This window comes from Struthio camelus, chromosome 7 (assembly GCF_040807025.1).
Source record: "Struthio camelus isolate bStrCam1 chromosome 7, bStrCam1.hap1, whole genome shotgun sequence".
In the NCBI taxonomy this organism is placed as follows: domain Eukaryota; kingdom Metazoa; phylum Chordata; class Aves; order Struthioniformes; family Struthionidae; genus Struthio; species Struthio camelus.
Genome location: NC_090948.1, coordinates 9,718,888 through 9,737,341, shown reverse-complemented (window position 1 = coordinate 9,737,341; position 18,454 = coordinate 9,718,888). Strand labels below are relative to the sequence as shown.

Genomic DNA, 18,454 nt, shown 5'->3' with positions numbered 1-18,454 from the left:
TTCTCTGGAGCCATAATGGAATGAAACCCTCCAAGCACTCGTTTAAAGGGCTTCTGATGTCTAGCGAAATTAGATGAGTTGTAAATCACTGAACTACCATATGTGGATTTGAAATGGAATATTTAATTCTGCAGAATCCAAACCCAAAGCTAAAGGGAAATTTAACTACATCAACGTAATATTTTGATGATGGAAGAAGTAATACTATTTTAAAGGTTTTATATTTAATTTAAAAAAATGTTTATTGGGGGAATCTCCACTGATCTCTATATTGCTACGTGGCATATAGGCAAATGCTTGAGGAATAAGAATAAGGCACAGTAATAACCTTCCTCCACTGAAGAGTTTCTAAGTGTTTTAAAAATATTAATAGAAAATTCTGATAGTAGAATCCTGATTATTATTATTATTATTTGTTTCCTTAGCTTTCTCCTGAGTGTCCTCTGCCCTTTGATACAGCTGTGTCTGAGGACACCTGCTATCACTCCTCAGTCATTCAAATACCAGAGTTGGTTCCACGGGGGAGGTAGAAGGGATCAGCGGCTAAGAAATATTCTTTCCTTTGAGTGTCCTCTTATTCAAAGTGCAGCTGAAAACTGCTGTTTTGTCAATAATAATAATAGTAGTGGCAGTAATTATTTCTACTCCTGTTGTATCCATTGACCCTTGTTGGGCTTGGGGGCTCACTATTCTGATGCCGTGCAAGTTACAAAGAAGGAATGTCTGGCCTGAGAAGTTTGCAAACTTAGACTGCAAACAGACGTCAGGATAGGGATGCTGGTGCATCATATGAACAAAGAAATGGAGAGACGGACCGGTCCCACTTTGTTATACACGAAGTAGGTGTTTCTTTTATTTTATCTTCTAAGTGTGTTCAGTTTGGATCCTTTGTGGCTCTATTTGAGCTATAACTTTATAAGATAATGTAGTCTGGTTTTACAGTATTTTAACTTGTCAGGCTGTGGTTCAGCCTTTAACTGAACTTTCAGGAGTAAAGGTGAGATGATGTTGTTTTGTCATTATTAGCATGATATCTAAATCCCTTTATGAAAGTAAGCAAGGAATTATTTCACCTACTGCAAAAATGTAACTGCCTCAACATGAAAACTTCAACCTGTTTAAACAGAAATGCATTTTTGTTCTCGTTTGTGTTGCAGATAAGAATGGAACACTCTTTTCTATAGAAATTTACTTCATTGTGAGGGGGTGAACTTTTCCAGAGGAATCACTTTTAAGACAAGAGACAGATTGTGTGAGAAACCTGGAATTGGAGGAAATCTTATGCAAAGTTTCAAATGTATTGAGTTAAGAATAAAGACATTCTTCAGAAAAGTAATGAGCTTTGAATGACTCGGGATATGCAGCACTGTGCTGGGAATAAGGCAGAGATTTGGTCCCTCCTCATTGTTCTCTGGAGTGGAGAAGCGAGGCAATGGGAGGATGCTGGGATCAAAGGATGGCTGGTAATTTATTTTGTGTCCTTTTCTACAGCTACTTTGATAGCCAGTATAAGCTGAAATGAATAACATTCGTTTCTTGAGCAAAATATGGTGCATTTGAAAACCAGCATTCAGATGTGCAATAATCCAGTCTGTCCTCCTTTGTGTTATCCAAAGCAGCAGTGTCTTCGGCTTGAGATAAGGGTAGGAAGACTGCTTAATTTCAAAGGTTTTCACTTTTATCTTAGACTGGGAAATCTGAATACTTTAATGGGTTTAGGTTTTTAATTTAATTCCAGGTTGCTCATCACTTCACCTTTCAGCTGGGCTATAGAGATAATTCAATCATATTTCCCTTGACAAGCCATCTGAATTACGCTTGTATTTCTATGCAGGTGTGAAATTCAGCAACCATAATAAGAGACTGATGAAAGACTCTCTTACCTTCCCTCCCTCTTTTTTTCTTTAATTTCGGGTCTGTTCTACTCTTGCTCCACAACATAGACCCCTTCCAGCACAACCACCTAAAAGACATGAAAATCTTTTGTGGCACTTTCACATAGACATAATGCCAAAAGATTTGGGTGTAAGGCCAGAGAGCAGTCGTAAGGCAAGAAAAGGACCTAAAATGAACAAAGAGCATATTTTGGGAGGTTGGGGAAGCGTGGGCTCTAGTTTTGCCCAGAGTTCAAATAATCCCCTCATCTGTTCACATACTTTCTGCCCTGCATAAAAATTCTTTTTCACAAAGACTCCTTCATTTTTGTCTGGGGTAGGTATGTTTCCCCTTGCTATCCAGCGCACAACCAGGCCTTAACTTGTAATCCAAATATGTGAACACTGAGGAGGATCCTCTGATCTGATTCTTGACCCCAAATGGGAGACCAAGAAAGAGACAAAAATAAGGTAGTCATTTCTTAAATTTATATTTTTCTATTAGACTTTACAATTTAATTTTGTGTGTGAAAGGTCTTCTCTTGTAGGTAACCCAACCAAATGCAAACATTTCACAGATTTCAGTGAATGCATGAGAAAATGAATGTTACGAATTTCCTCACTCAGATAAGGCCTGTCTTTTTAGTGCCGATCTGCCTTTTGAGATGGCTAAGCGTGAAAGAGTTTTTCTCCCACATTCATTTCATCTCTTCTGTTTTTATGCTAACCGTTAAGGTGAAAACAGTGATAGCTGCTCTGGAGTTAACCAGTGCCGCTCTACTAGAGTCCCCAGGTGCGAACTGCTACTGTCATTCCACAGAGACATTTCTGCCTTCTTTCCAATATACACGTAACTATACTACCAGCACTATCTTCTAGCTAAGAGGCAAATGGACATCAAAACTACATGAAATACTTTTCCCTCAAGGGGAAAAGTATTTCCCTAGCTCATAATACATGAGAAGTTTATTCTCTTTCATTGTAGGCCATACAAACTTGCTGAAAGCTCAGGATCTAAATCTTCTCTTTGCATGATATGCTGCCATTCGCCCGGTATAATTTTGCGACATTCTTCAGAGAGATGTGGGAAACCATTTCGCCCAAAATATTCACAAGGAACATCCGCATTATCTGTTATTTATAAAGCTGGCATTCATTATATACTTGGCAGGTGTTTCTACGCAACCCTGGACATCAAACAGCTACTTTATATATATATAAAGTTATTTTTCTTTCCCTATTGGAAAGAGTCCCTTTCAAATGGAGTAGTACCACCAGGATCCTTCTTCATATGGGCAGCTTCTAGAGTAAGGTGTGTACATAAGTGAGGGTATGCGAGTAAAAGAAAACCCCCAAACCCAGCCAAACAAAAAGCCTGGAATAATTAAAAAACTTAGAAAGTGTGCTAACGTGTTTGTGTGTGCGTGTGCGTACATTCACCTTGAGACCAAACATTGAACCATACAGTATTAGCACACTGTCAGACTATCACAGACTGCTTAGCGATATCGCTGATTGCTAGTGTCTTTGCGTGTCCTTTTGTAAAGCATTATCAACGCCAGCCCCCCCTCTTCACATGGGATTTCTGTACCGTGTGGCTTTGATTGAAGCACAGGTGTTAACAACAGAGTTGTATAAGAGCATATAATAAAATAACAAAAACAATAAATAGGACTTTTCTGTGGGTTTTTTGAAGTAATTCAGATAATACAAAATGAGAGTAGATTAGGCGGATGTGTGAAAGATCTTGAAGATCATTTATTTATACTCTTACTTACAAATAAAGGTAGACTGGTCTATTAAACAAAACCTCATGAACTTAAGAGAAACCCGTCTTTCTAATAAAATAAACACAGCATTCTGTCTTTAAGTGCTGTCAAGAGAATTTTATAAGCTCTGTTTTACTACGCTACGTTGTGCTTTAAGAGGGTGCACGCTTAAATTCTCCTCAAATAAAAGTGAATCAAGTATTCTGCATACTTTCCTTTAGTCTAGGATAGCTTCCAACTCCTCCTAGAGTAGTAAAAACACCTGGATTTTCCTAGGGTCAACACGGAAGATACATAAAAGGAGGAACAATTTTCAAAACCATAAAAAGACGGTATCAAAGTTGATGTAAACAAGAAAGGAAGTGAAACGATAAGGTCAGAATAAAAAAAAAAGTCAAAACATTGTAACTTCTCTTACATTAGGGTAGCTCTTCTGTCAGTAGATTATGTAGCCATAGTTTACGACAAATTATTTTAGGCAGTGTAATTAGACATTTGAATTATTTAAGCGGATGGAAAGTTGCTCAACCTAAATTATTATTTTCTCACTTTGTTTCCTGGTAAATGGCAAAACAGTCTTCCCATAGTCTGGAAAGGGAAGGGAAGGGAAGGGAAGGGAAGGGAAGGGAAGGGAAGGGAAGGGAAGGGAAGGGAAGGGAAGGGAAGGGAAGGGAAGGGAAGGGAAGGGAAGGGAAGGGAAGGGAAGGGAAGGGAAGGGAAGGGAAGGGAAGGGAAGGGAAGGGAAGGGAAGGGAAGGGAGAAAATGCAGAAGCACGAACTACAGTACACTTAATTATACTGTTGTGTTAAAAAGCTTTGTTGTGAAAATAAAATAAGAATACTCTGCTTCTATTATTCTATTATTAGACCTGCCTATTCTCATACTTTCTTATAGCCGAAGGTTATTTGTCCTCCTAGCAAAACAAAAGCATTCGCAGTTAGAGGCATACCTGATCCACAGTCTTACCTTTCATCATGTGATTCTTGATCTTGATACTGACACTCAGCTAATAACTTTTCCTGGCAATGATAAAGCCACAAATCTGGTCCAGGAGAGTTAGTCAAAATCGCATTGTATAACCTTGTTTGGAATTTCATTTTAATATTTAGTATGATGATGTGCAGCTCTGACAGAAGTAAACTGTGATACATGGAATTAATTTCAGCGGGCCAGATGGCCTCACAATGATGGTGGACAATTAAAGTCAACACGGCTGGGAAGGGCGCTGAGAAAATGGAACTGCTCTCTGTGTCTTTGCTTAAGGCTTGTGAAATCACTTTTGGAGGACTTGAAGAAATATAGTATCCATTTGAGATGGAGAATTTGGAGAGCAAAAAGGGTCAAAACCAAGGGATAAGCCATTGTAATGTGGCATAATCTTTGTAAGAAAAGCAGGGGTCTTCTGACTAGATACCAGGAGTTAGATATAGGAGTTATTACTATTTCCAGCACAGATCTGTCCTATTCAGACTAAATGTGAATATTATCTTGCCACTTGTGTCTCATTCGGTGCTTCAGCATTTTTTGTTTTATTCCTGCTTGCTTGTCCTGTTTCTGTATACTTATCATCAGTTTATGTGTCCTTCTTCCTACTTTGTATGTTTTTCTTTTTGATTCTCAGATCTGTCAAGAGTTCTCGATGCAATCAAGTTAATTTTTGCTAGGTTTCTAATCTTTCCTCCACGTTAGGATGGTTTGCTGTTGTGTCTTTATCTCCTACATTTCTTTATTCCTTATCTCTTCTCAGATACTTGCATTTCCCTGAGCTATTTGAAGTCCGTTGCCCTTATTTTGTTATTCACAATTTATAGGAAGAGTGGAAGACTTATCATTTTTATGATCTCTTTCACTTGAATTAACTTCCACTTTAAGATTCTCAACCACTTCCTCCTGACGAATTTGAATTAAATCTGAAATAACTACTTGCTGTGTAATTTCCTCCACCTCATGAAAGAAAAAGTGGTGCCTAGCACATTTGAAGAATTGAATATACCATCTATGTCCTGCTTTATTGCTTTTTCTGACAGAGCCCCGGGTAGTTATGCTCTCATCTAACCACTGCTGCTGTCAGTTAGGTGTTTCCATTTTCTGCCCCTTGGATGTCTCTGGTTGTTGCTATACTGAAGAAGCCTCCTGATTAGAAAAGCTTCAGTTTAAACCTGTCATCATGTACGTTTTATTCTTTTTTGCCCCATAGTTGAACTGGTCTTCAGCAAAGCTTCCCGTCACTTTTTCCTGGACTTTGGGACAAGTAAATATGCCCTTTACAAGCCACATCACCTGACTTTCTCCTCTGTCTGTTCTTTCAGAATATGCTATACAAATATTGTTCTATACAGAGTATTGTTATAGAGATGATTGTTCTAGAACAATATTCTAGTATTGCTATTTACCCAGCCGCAACTCTGCAAGGCCAGTTATGTCCCAGCAGGGTGTTAACCCGAGCGCCTGCTTGTTTCTCAGACAGCAAAACTTGTGGATCTGTGTCTCAGACGCTTGATGGGCTGCTCCTGCAGTCTCTCTTTCCTCTTGCAATATTTTTCTCCTCTCACCTCTCTCCCCATCACCTTGGCTTTGACCATGCATATTTTGAATCTTTACTCTGATATAGGAGAAGGAGGGATTTCCCCCCCCCCCCCTCTAAAGGCTGCAGTATATCTGTGACCTTTGAATACTAGTTCAAAGCTTCACTTATGAAGACCGACCTGCCAGGCTGGTGAGAACGGTCTTCTCAGCAGTCATGCTTGCAGACAGCCGTCCGGCATCGCAGGAAGCCAAAGCCCACCTCCCCAGCACCCGTGCAGCCCGGCGGTCCGCCCAGGCACGGTCGGGCCCTCCGCTCCTGGCTGCGGGCATCGACAAGGACAGCAGCTCTGCTCCTAGCTCCTTCAGCCGTGTATCACACACGGCGGCAGCACTAGTGCCCAAGTGGACCAACAGCAAGCGCTAAGTGTGAAGCTGTTTTGCTCTTTTGTGGCAATATCCGAGCGTGTGTCTGGGTACACGTAACACTCGTTACTTCAAGAAAGAAGATCGTTCTTAATAACGATTACTTCTACCACTATTCCAAGCTGCAGCTCGATGCGGAAGGTATTACTTTATATCTTCAGGAAAATTAATATCTTAAGTTAATTAAATGATTGCTTTTGTCATTGTCAAAACATTATATTTATACATGAGAATTATTTCTTCACATTAGGGAAAATAATTTCATTGAATTAATATAATTTGCCAATTAGATTCCTGGCATGTAATGCCTGTTTCAACGTTAATAAGAAGTAATATTGAGGGAAAAATTTAATCTATTCAATTCTTTTTTAACATCTGTATAGTTGACAAGACAGGGATCGAGGCGTGCACTGCCTCTCATTTTTACCAATTTTATGCAAATTAAAGAAAGAATAGGAGCATCACTTTATTGTATTATTCCATTATGCCTAACATAATTATTGTTTCAGTTTCCTTGTTGCAGCCTTGTTTTCACTTTCTTTGCATATCTCACTTTTCAAAGCTTAATAGCACAAACACTCGAGTATTAACTGAGAATATAAAGAAGCATACACAGGCTTTTAAGTACATAAGAGAGAACCTGTAGGAAAATTTACGAGGCTCCAAAAGCAGTAACTGGAAAGGAAATGAGATTTTTAGCAAAAGTGAATGATTTCTTTACAGTGCTCAAACAAAACATTGAAAAATTAAGTACTGTACAGGTTGTACTGTACAGCTTCGTTATAAGTAAAGTTTTTTTAAAAGAAAAAGTTATTAAACAACATGAGGAGATCAAATTGGAATGGATTCTCTCAGATTCAGCAGCATCACTCCAAAGGAGCTGAACAGTGCTATAAACGTTAGGAGGGGAATTTTATTAATCAGAATCCTGACTGTGCTGTTGATTTACCGGTTAATCAACATTTTACCAATTTTTTCCAAAGAGATGAAGTTTGTCAGTCTAAAAATACAGAATGAGCAGTCATGCTTTATTAGCCTTAGAAGCAACGTTATAGTACTTACAAAGCTCTTGGATAAAGTGTATGACGGGGAAAACCTACAAAACCTTTAATAACAGTAAATACAATCTTCCTACATCTTGAAAACAAAAGAAAAGAAAAAAGAAAAAAAGAGAAGCAATAGTTGAAAAGAGAAAATTGGAGCATATGGTTTGTTTTGATTTTCAGAATCTTTTAGTAAGGCTTTTTTTGATCTCATTCAGCAAACTAGCCTTACCCAGAAAAACAGGGACTCCTCTGCTAAATGGTGAAGGAGGATAAATCCTGGTAAGGTCAATAGAATTTCATTACAGACAAATGTATTTTTCAACATTTTGCTGAAACATGTAAATAAAAGGAACAAATAAATAAAGGCAACAGGAGTATGAATGCTAAAGATCATTTCCCGATTTGAAAAGGAAAGAGAGCAAATAACTAAAAGTAAATGCCATTTCAGTTAGAAAAAAAATCTAATAGATGTGTCCTTCTGGCATCGTTATGGGAACTGGATAAGTTCAGTATACCTACTAATGATGTGTAACAAGGGTTGAACTGAGAGATGCAGCTTTGCTGACAAGGAGAAAAATGCCTTAGTTTCGTCAAGATTAAGCCGAGTGTGAGAAACTCCAGGAGTAGCAGTGGGAATGAAATGCAGAAAAGTACTCAGCAAAGGGGACGTTTGCACTAGAAGATGTATCTGCTTCCCAAATAATTTGTAATATATTGCAGGATGCCTCAAGGTTTCAGTATGACCTGTGATTACATATCTACTCAGTAGAAAGCGTAGGCCAGACATCACAAAACCTTTTTTCGAAAAAAATCGAAGATGGTATTGAGAATCAATACAGCCTTTGTACCATATAAATACTACATTTTTCCATAAACTGATCATACTTGTTTTCTCACCTCTTCTCCACAGTTTATTGTTTTTAAAATTCATTCATAGATGAAAAGGTTATCAGGTATTGCTTGGCTTTTTAATTTTTAACATGTGTACAAAAAGTATATAAAAATATAAAATAACATTTTTACTGGGTCAGAGGACTTTGAGAGCAGACAGATGTTTCAAATAACTACAGCATCACTGTTAGTACTGCTGGAATTCAGGTCTTGTCCGGTCTCTATTTTTCTGAAGTCTCTTTCACTCGTTCTTTCACTCTTGATCCAAAGTCCACAATTTTAAAAATAAGTTTTTAAAAATGTAATCCCTTTTCCCCCCAGTGATAAAATTCTGCAAATGAACAGACATCTCTGTAAAAGTCTCACTTTTTCTTTACAGGATATATTTCACGCCTCAGCTTACGCACCTGTATAAAATACATAGCACTGACTCTAACTTTTTTTCTCCAAATATTGGCTTTTGATAAAACAACATAAACATCAATTTCCCTCTCTCCTGTCTGAGTTTTCTAAGCTTCCTACACCATTTACAATTATTACTGTATGGCATTTTGCTCTCCAACATTTACTGGAACGGATGACAAACCTGACCTGCTGTTGTTGCAAAATATCTGTGTAGGTGTTGAGAAAGATAAAATTCTCTATCAAAGTTTCCTGTTAGCTTAGACATAAGGGTTCAATGAGTCTTTTGCAAACTTTATTCTTTTCTAAATTAGCAATCTTTTCTAAATTAACAGTCTTGTTCTCAAGATTTGACTTTCTGGACAAGACAAATATGAATAGGTAAAATTGCAACATATACCATTCTCTTAGCATTAGAATCTGCTGAGTATGGAGAAGTTTGTTGTACTTCATGGAAGAGACTGACAGTTTTCATGTCAGAAAGAGCTACATGGGATGGTTTAAGGTGACTCGGTATCAGTCAATGGCAAGTTAGCATGGGGTTTAGGGAAGAAACCTTATTCTGTCCTCCGTCCAAGGTTTCCTGTGCATAATCAGTGTATTTGGAAATGAAAAAGGAAAGCCTATATCCAAGTTATATTTTTAAGGTTCAGTAATGAGCAGAATCTCTATAACAAAGCCTGTACCCTGCCCGGACGTGTTAAGTTAGAACAGATCTCGAAACTATACCAAATTATTCTGGGGCTATTACCTCCACTACAGCAATCTACATGCTAGTTCTACCAATAAATATATTGGTAAGGCCAGCTCAGATCTATATATCCCTGCCCAGAAGCAGTGCAGAGACTGGCTGCTTTTACTTAGTGTATCTGATAACGTGTGTCCCAAGGAGAAGGGAAAGGGCATGGACAACATTTGTTTCTCTTAATATCCTTGCAAAGAAGTCAACCACAAAGGGAATCTTTGTTCTCCCTCTTCTATGCAGGCAGTAATACTGTTCTCCTCAATATCATTGCAAAAACACACCTGCACTAAGCACCCTAAATAGAGCTAAGTATGGTAAAGGATAGATGTCCTCTGCAGTAAGGCTTAACTGATATCGGCCTGTAGGACAGGGCCAGCTGAGTAGGGGACTGCCTTCCTTTGCCCGCTCCACCCAGTCTCACTATCACAACTCTTTTAAAGCAAATAATGTAGACCTTTAAATATGCTTCAGGCTATTTTACTGCATGGACACCAATGTATCAGTCAGTACTTTTCGCTTTGTATATTAGTGCTTAGGTTTTGATAGTAATAGCTAAGAAGCCTTTGTACTTGTTGCCTTGTCTTTTTTCTTTGTATTTTATTTTCCTACTCTAACAGAGGTATGTTCCTGAGAGGCTTTGTTCAAAATGCCTTCTACATCCCAACTCTATTCTGTAACCTCATTATCTGTTCTTATTCAGTAACTTAAAACTGTTGATGACTTGTTCAAATGCTTTTAAGTTGTAAATTCTATCAAAGATGTTTTAGTATATTAGTCTTTCAAAAGTGTAAATGATTTTTATGTCAAGAACTGGAGGGATGAAAGGTGTAAAATGCTACGCGTCCAACTTCTCTCAGCCAGAGCTCTCTGCGCACTTTATCTCCGACACAAAAAAAATGCCATCAAATCAGCATACAAGAGAACCAGCGTCCACATTTGCACGCTATCCATCTCCCAAGGTTATGACATATCTAAGCGCTGATGTGACATAGAGCAGGCAAAAAGTTGGTGTTCCTGCATTTTTGTAGCTTGTTACTTTTTAGCCAGGCGATATCTGTCCAGCGTTTTCTCCTTGCTGTTCTCAAAAATCTAGAAACCTTTTTAGCTGCATTTAGGTCATGATCGTTTAGGCAGTACAAGTAGTGTCATACTACTCTGTGCACCTTTTGTAATTGTCTTAAACTTTTTCTGACGTGCTATTTCTGTTTTTCTTTCAGCTTTGACGAATTCTTACCTAAAAGCCTGCTTAGGCTCGTCCAATACAGGTTAGCATTTTTCTTTTATTTCCATTTTTTTCTTATTTGTGATTCAAGAAGAAATTTGGTATTTAATGGACAAATACACACTAATCATTGTGCTTTTGAACAGATCTCTTGCCTGGAAAAGCACTGCTGAGAACTTACCTTTGCTTTGTTAATTTTAAAAACTTAGGTGACTTCTGCAGATCTGAAGCAAAATGAGTATCAGTCTGTGAAAAAGATGAAGCAGGCTTTAATACTTTCTTGGTTGGTATAAAAGGAGGGAGAAAGTGGAGGAGGAATGTATCTCCCTCCTGTATTAAGCAAAAAGTGCTTAATGTGTTCTGAGATTAAAAAGTAGTCTTTGTATCTTGGAATATAATCTTAAGGTAACTGCATTTCTGGTCTCATAATGTTATTTAACAGAGGACAGTTGTTCAGCAGCCTTAATCACATGTAATATCGCACAATTAGCAGACTATTCAGCAAAAGCTTTGGCCTCAGCTTTTTGCATAAAATATAAAGCAGCACCACGATTTCCATTTCCCCTCGTTGCATGAACTCACCCATCATTTACAAGACACACGGAGTCTGATAGCTAAGAAACGAGTCTGATCCAGAACAATGAAATGATCTATCTAAGCTCAGTTAGGGGACGGTGTACAGACTCCTGGACTGAGGGTGGCTGTGGTTCTCCTGACACCCTCGAGTGAAACTCGACACGTCACTTTCCACGTCTGTTTTCCCCATGCACACTTCCACTGAGTCTCTCTATTAAGACCGTAAGCTCCTTAATGCACAGACTGTTTTTCTGTAATGTTTGTCTTGTGCTTAGCACTGAGATCTTGGTCAGAATCGAAGTCATACAAAAATACAAACAGTTACTGCTGGATTTTATGGTGCACCTTACTGCGGTGTAGATGTACCTTTACCTTTACTAGATGAGCCCTTTGAAATTCAGCTTAGATTTAATGCTGTGCCTGGGAAAAAAGACTAGTCTCTCAGGCTAAACCAAAAACAACCAAACAATCCCTCCCCATCCCCAAGAGCCTGGAGAAAGTTCAGTCTGGATCTAATTTTAGAATCGAACAAGGTGTCACTTAGACTTCTCTTTTCTGAAACAGTATTAGGAGACGAAATTAAATATCTATCCTTTCTCTTCTCGGAAGAGAGACGACATCATAAATTCTCAATCTTGGTGTTAAGAGAAGGTTTCAGAAGTTTTTATTTCTGTCATTGTCTTTATTGCAAGCAAGTAGCTCTCTTTTTTTTTTTTTGATTGTAAAATGAAACATTATTAAAGTTGAAAAAACCCACCTGTGTATGGCACATCTTGCCGGGGGGGGGTGGGGAGAAGGACATTTTAGGCCATTTTGTTAGAAAGATTATTTTTGTACACCTCTGCTGCTTATAAAGCCAAGGAGCTTTTGTTTCCGCGAGCCAAGCTGCGAGCGGAAGGCAGCGTCGTGATGTGTACTGCAAAAAGCGAGGACGGACAACATGTTAGGTAAGATGTGGGGCGGGCGGGGGGGGCTGCTAGTGCACCCCTCACCCCTCCTTAAAGAAAAAAAAACCCAACAAACCCTGAACTGACCCTCTCGGCTATAAACAAAGCGTGAAACTGCAAGGCGAGACAGGCGAGGCAGAGCGGTGCCGGTGCCGGTGCGGGGCCTCCGCGGGAGCGCGGCGGGCGCGGGGCCTCCGCGGGCTGCGCGGCGCCGTTCCGCCTCCCCCCCCCTCCCCCCGCCGTTTTTTAAGCGTGGTTGGTTGCGCGACATCTGCGTTGAAGCGCAGCCAGCAGCGCAGGTTGCTCTCGCTGGGCGCAGGGGAAGGGGCGGGAAGGCGCTGGTGGGCGCAGCAGTTGCTGGTGTGAAATCAGCCCCGGCGGCCCCTTCGCCTGCCGCGGGCGGCGGTGTCCATCGCCCCGCGGGTGGCGGTGGCGGGGGGGGGCCGGTCTCCACCCCCCCGCGGGTGGCGGGGGGGGCGGCGGTCTCCATCGGCGGCCGCGCTCCGGCTGCGGGCCGGGAGGGGCGGGTCCACACAGACCAAGGGGCGGGGGGGGGGGCATCGAACCGCCCAGACCAGAGAGGGGGATTACCGTTAGCCTTTAAAAATGGCTGCTTGGGAGCTGTCAGCTGGGGCACGGGGGGGTTGTTAATCCTTCTCTTCCACCCCATCTTCCCCGCGCTGGGGTCACTAACGGAGGCGTTAACGGCCCCCCCCCCCCCGCCCCGGCGCGGCTGGTGCGCGGTGCGGTGGCGGCTCCGGCCCCGCCGCCCTCGCTTCGCGTCTGACTGGCGAGAGGACGGCGGCGGCCGCCCCCGCCCCCCGCGCTCCTCCTCGCCGCTGCCTGCGTGTGCGCCGCGGGCAGAGGGACGACAAAGGAGGAGGGGAGGCCGGGTGACACGAGCAAGGGCTCTGTGTGTGGGTGCGTGCGTGAGCGCGGGGAGGGGAGGGGGGGCACCGCTTGCGAGGAGAAAACGCAAGGTCAAGAGGCAGTCCTCCTCCTCCTCTTCCTCCTCCTCCTCCATGGAAGAGGACGGGAGCAATGAGCCCTGAGGAGGAGGAAGACGAGAAGGGGCGGATGGCTGAGGGCTCCTAGTGCCGGGTTGCGCCTCGGGAGCGGCGAGGCGCGGGGGTTTGCAGGGGGACGGCGGAGGGGTCGGCGGGGGGAGGACGGGGAGGCAGGAAGGCGGCGGCGGCGGCGGCGGGTTTGAATCTGCCTGGCTGGATCGTGTCCCTCCAGGAGAGGCTGGCGGCGGCGGCGGCGGCGGCGGGAGCGGCGCTGCCATCGCTGCCGGCCGCGGCGAGCATGGAGGTGGGCAGCGCCGCGAGGAGAGCCGGGGCTGCCGCTGCGCCCCTGGGCGCCTGGAGACCTTTGCCCCCTTCCTGCTGCTGCTGCGTCTCCCCGCTCCTGGACGTGAACAGCTGGCTGCTCTTCTACGGCTTCTTGTACCTGGCCCTCTACGCCCAGGTGTCCCAGTCCAAGTCCTGCGACAAAATCTCCTGCTTCTCGGGTCACTGTGTCAACTCCACCTGCGTCTGCGACCAGGGCTGGGTGGGAGACCAGTGCCAGCACTGCCAGGGCAGGTTCAAGTAAGTTTCTGATCTTTACAATTCCCCTTTTTTCTTCTCTAGACCAGTGCTTGCCTTTTTTGTGTCATCATTAGTTGTGGGTGGGTTTTTTGTTGTTGTTGCTTTTTTTTTTTTCTGCTGTGTCTGCCGTGGTTTTGTTCGTGTGTGATGGAAGTATGTGACAAAAGTTAAGGATGAAATAGGCCTCTTCACCTCATGGTCCATCCCTCTGAAAAGAGAGGAAGTAGTCCTCAGATGGAAGAATGTACCTGGTGACTGACTTACACCCGAAAATAGGCTACCCCTCTTGATAGGAACTGAGAGGCAAGGAGAAATCGGCCTAACGCTGTGTCACTGCTGTCCCTTCTGGAAGTGTCATGGAAATGACATGTGTACTTCATGAGGTTGCCCAGTGAGCAAAACACATGAACGGATTTGAATTTCTTTTTCCTTCTGGAGACTGAAAGTCTCTTTCTCATTCCACTCTTTCTCCCTTTCTTGCAAGTGCCTTAACTAAGTGAGCGTTAGTCAGGCACGTTCAGGACAGCGTAGATGTATTTTTATAGCGTTATTGAGATGTGCATCACCAGTAATTAGGTTTGCAGGAGAAGACTATGGTGTAACTGTACAGCAATAACTTGTGAAATATTTTTGCGAAGGATTGAGCAGTTGGTGAAGGCAGAACTACCTAATTCTGGAAAGTGGATGTGGTACCAAGTTGTTGATCGGTGAGAGAGATGCACGCACTGATACTTGCTTTTCTCTGTGTAGTCCAACAGACTTGGTTTGTAGGTTTTTCTGCGTGTTTCAGACTTCAGTGTAAAGACTAGCAGTGAAGAACACTATTATAGGTAACGTTTTGCTGTTATTTCGCTATATAACCTTGGACAGGACACTTCATTTCATTCCCTTGTAAAATACCCCTTAAAAGCAGGAACTGTATTTCCTAAGTATGTTGCCATATCCAGCTGAAAAGTGCTATGATATCTAGCTAATAACAATGTATTAGTGGTGCTGTATTTTACAGAATTTAAATTCTGCTTTTGGAGAGTATTTTAATAGGTTAAAAATATCCATAATTATCCATTTTAAATTGTGTGCAAGTTCAAAGTTTTCTCTTTGTAGTACTACAATTAAGCTATATAACTTACATGTTTTTTATATGTAATTTGAGGTCACACTATCCCTAAACGAACAAAAAGTAAATAAAGGAATTTGGAAGGCTGGGGAGTTAAGGAGTAGTTAGCGGTCAGACATGTTAGTCAAAGTAATCTACATACAGTAAGAGAAGGAAGCAATTCTCTGGTAACCTCGTATTCAGTGGATTACTCTATCAATGAGATTACAATTGAGGTATTAAAGGCAATATAAGGCAAACATAATACATAGATATATTAAGACATCTTACCTATGTGTGAACTCGATAATGAGCTTTTAAAGTTGATTGTCTGTTCCCTGTGCGTATGGAGAATTTGGAGTTTGTCACAGATCTGTACTTTGGAACAATGGGCTAATTGCCATAAAGACTGTGAATGAGGAGAGGAGGCCTAGGTGAATCTTCTTTGTGCACGACGGTGTGCAGGAGACATGCTTGCAGAGCTAGTATTTCCTAGCTTTAAAGGGATTATTTGTATCCTTTACCTTGACAACAGTCACAACGCACCCCAATAGTGCGAGGGCTCAGGCAAATTTTAATCTCTTACATTTCAGAGCTTTTTGTGAATTAGTATTTTCTCTGAAGAACAGAGCTAGCTCTCCATGTCACCTAGAGCTGATGACAGAAGGATGCCTTTAGGCAGCCCTTAGAATTTCTGTGATGATTTGCTGTTAATACATTTTTGTTTACTATTTACATTGCTTGTATTTGTGAGGTTAGCTTAATGAGAGGAGGCACAGTGGTTACATTTTTCTCTGCTCACTTCTGATAGAATGCTAATAATCCATCTCCACCTAGAGGAAGTTTGGTCTGAGTGTTGAAAAGACACCTTTTCTGAGCTAAGCTAACGCAGTGTTTAATTGATGTGCCTTTAGGAGTTTTGGTGAAAACAAAATAGATTTCTCATTAACCTCTCTGCATTCTTTCGTGCTTATCTTTGATAATGATAGTGATGCTTGCATTACTCACAGAAGTAAGTCCCCCCCCACCCCCCCGTTATTTTTGGAGTTTTTTTTTCCCTAGAAGACATTTTCATAGTGATATCTTTGATAGGTCACCTTAAATCTTTATTCTACAAAACAAAATATACTCTACAATGAAAATAACCATTCTAAGACCTAACGCTTTACCAGTCTTGTGAATTGGGGGTAGTATTAAATATGCTAATATGTTAGAACACAAGCAGCAAATTAGAGTCATTGCATTTTGAATCTTGAAAATTCAGGTGGATGTCAAATGGCTGATCGGTCCAGTCCATGTATTTACAGAACAGTTGGAAAATGAATATTGGGCTACCCCAGAGGCCAGGTGACTAAAGACCTTTCTGACTTCAGCAGAGTATTGATAGTTTGACTTAACTAAAATGGAGCTTTTGCACATTGTTCCAATTGTCTGTGAAGCATGATTATGTGCTTTCTACACAAGTAGCCACGGTTGGATTTTTACAGCAGTGGTACTTGTGTTTGTCCAATTAGGTTGGATGTATATGATCTTGTGAGCAGTTGCTTCAGTCAGTAAGAATTATTATGGAGAATATTTCAGAAAAGCAGAAAGATTGATAAGTGTGTTTGGCTATTATAAACCCATTAACAATGAATCTATGGGTTAAATGTGACGTATATGAATGTTAATAACTTAACAGGACCTTGTATATTATTTCAAACACATCGTTGCACAGTTTAAGCAATTTGAAATGCTTGTGTGTGTCCATATTGGTAGGCAAAGTTAAAATGAACTTTTAATGGCCTAAATTTGACTGGTGTAAAGCCTGTTTTCTGTCACGTGATTTAGTTAAATAGTTATTTTCTCTCTTCTGGGAGTGAATGACTTGCATTAACAAACATCAGAAGAAACATTATCGTAAGAGAATTACCCTAACTAGGGGAAACATAATTCTTTAAATTCTTTTGTGAGATGTGCAGTATTTTTTATTTTGCTTTTATTTCTTTTCTAAAGTAAGATAAAACAGCATAGCAGAGACATCAAAAATGATTGCTCAATCTTAGTAAGCAGGTATCAAAATTAATTGATGATTCTGTGTAATCTTGCCTTTTTCCTGTAGAAAAACTACGGAGTGAGTAAGACTACCTCTCAAATGTTGCTTTGGAGTGGATGAAGGATGGATGGATGGGGAAAAATAAGTGAAAAGATTCTCAAGCATGATTTTATTACTTTTATTCATCACCTTATATATTTACTCCATATATTAAGTGTGAAGTATGTAATAACACATTATGTAAACAGTATAGCTTTGTTAGTGTTGCATTCACAGCCTTGTCTTTTTATAGAATGTTCTAGGACTCAACTCTGCCTGATGGTCAATTTTGTTTTCTGTTCTGAATGGATGTCTGACTGCAACTCTGATTTATTTTCATTTTTTTAACACTTTTTATTCTGCTCTGACAAAACGCAAAACACCTTGATGTAGAAGTAAAAAGGGAAATCCAGTTACTAAAAGAGGGGAAGAGAATTCTGTCTCTGCTTCCTGGAGATATGGTAAAAGGTACGAAAGCCAAAGGAAAAGCAGGTGCATCAAATGGCAGAGTTCCCAAGATGGGAACAGATAAAATTATGAGCATAAAAGCACAGTGTTCAGTTATATTTTCACTAGGTCATTCCACTTCACTCTGTTGTATTTATTTATTTAAAGCAGTAATGTTCTTCAGAAGTTTCTGTGACTAAACATGGCTGTCTCCAAGCAATAAAATCTTATCTATTGCTTGTATTTTATCTAGATCATTATAAACGCAAAAAATTCCTTCACTCTCTTCTCTATATATATATACACACACATACACACATATATACATACATACACACACACACACATATACATACACATAAATGTTTTTGGGGGGTGGGGGGGGTAATGAAAAATCTATGTTGTAAAACCAAATCGGAAGACACTTCTTGCAGATTTGAGCATGCTCTGAGGAATATGTAGAAGTGGTTGTTAGGGTTGGACACTTGAACTTCGAGCATGCAAAAACCTGCTAGTAGAATACTAGCAATTCCATTGTGTAAGCAGATCCAGTTTAAGGCTCTTCAGTATAAAGGAAAAAAACAAAAACAAAACTCCTAAAGAAAAAATCAACTATGTTAATTGCAAACCAGTGTTTAGTAGCCACTTAGTAGATGAGATCACCCTGAATTCTCAGGTCCACCAGAACAGCAATACTGTGTTCTGTAGTACCTGCCAGTTGAGATTCTCACGTTGCTGTGGCTTCTTTAGATGTTAAATGTCTTTACGTATTGTGGTCAACCCAAGCTCATAGGTCATACGCGCCTTCTGATTTTCTGTTGCCATT

General features: G+C 40.9%; 1 protein-coding gene across 4 annotated transcripts in view; it reads left to right on the top strand.

The window, feature by feature from the left end:
• Positions 1–13,207: 13,207 nt before the first annotated feature.
• ATRNL1 (attractin like 1) overlaps positions 13,208–18,454 on the top strand; it is a 542,042-nt gene continuing 536,795 nt past the window's right edge. For 3 of the 4 annotated variants that reach the window (XM_068951630.1, XM_068951631.1, XM_068951633.1), the window contains exons 1-2: positions 13,222–13,343; positions 13,662–14,011. In XM_068951630.1, the coding sequence (XP_068807731.1) occupies positions 13,728–14,011 (284 nt within the window). In that variant the 5' untranslated portion in view covers positions 13,222–13,343; positions 13,662–13,727. Of the gene's footprint in view, positions 13,344–13,661; positions 14,012–18,454 lie in introns of all 4 variants that reach the window. The other variant, XM_068951632.1, reaches the window with a different exon arrangement.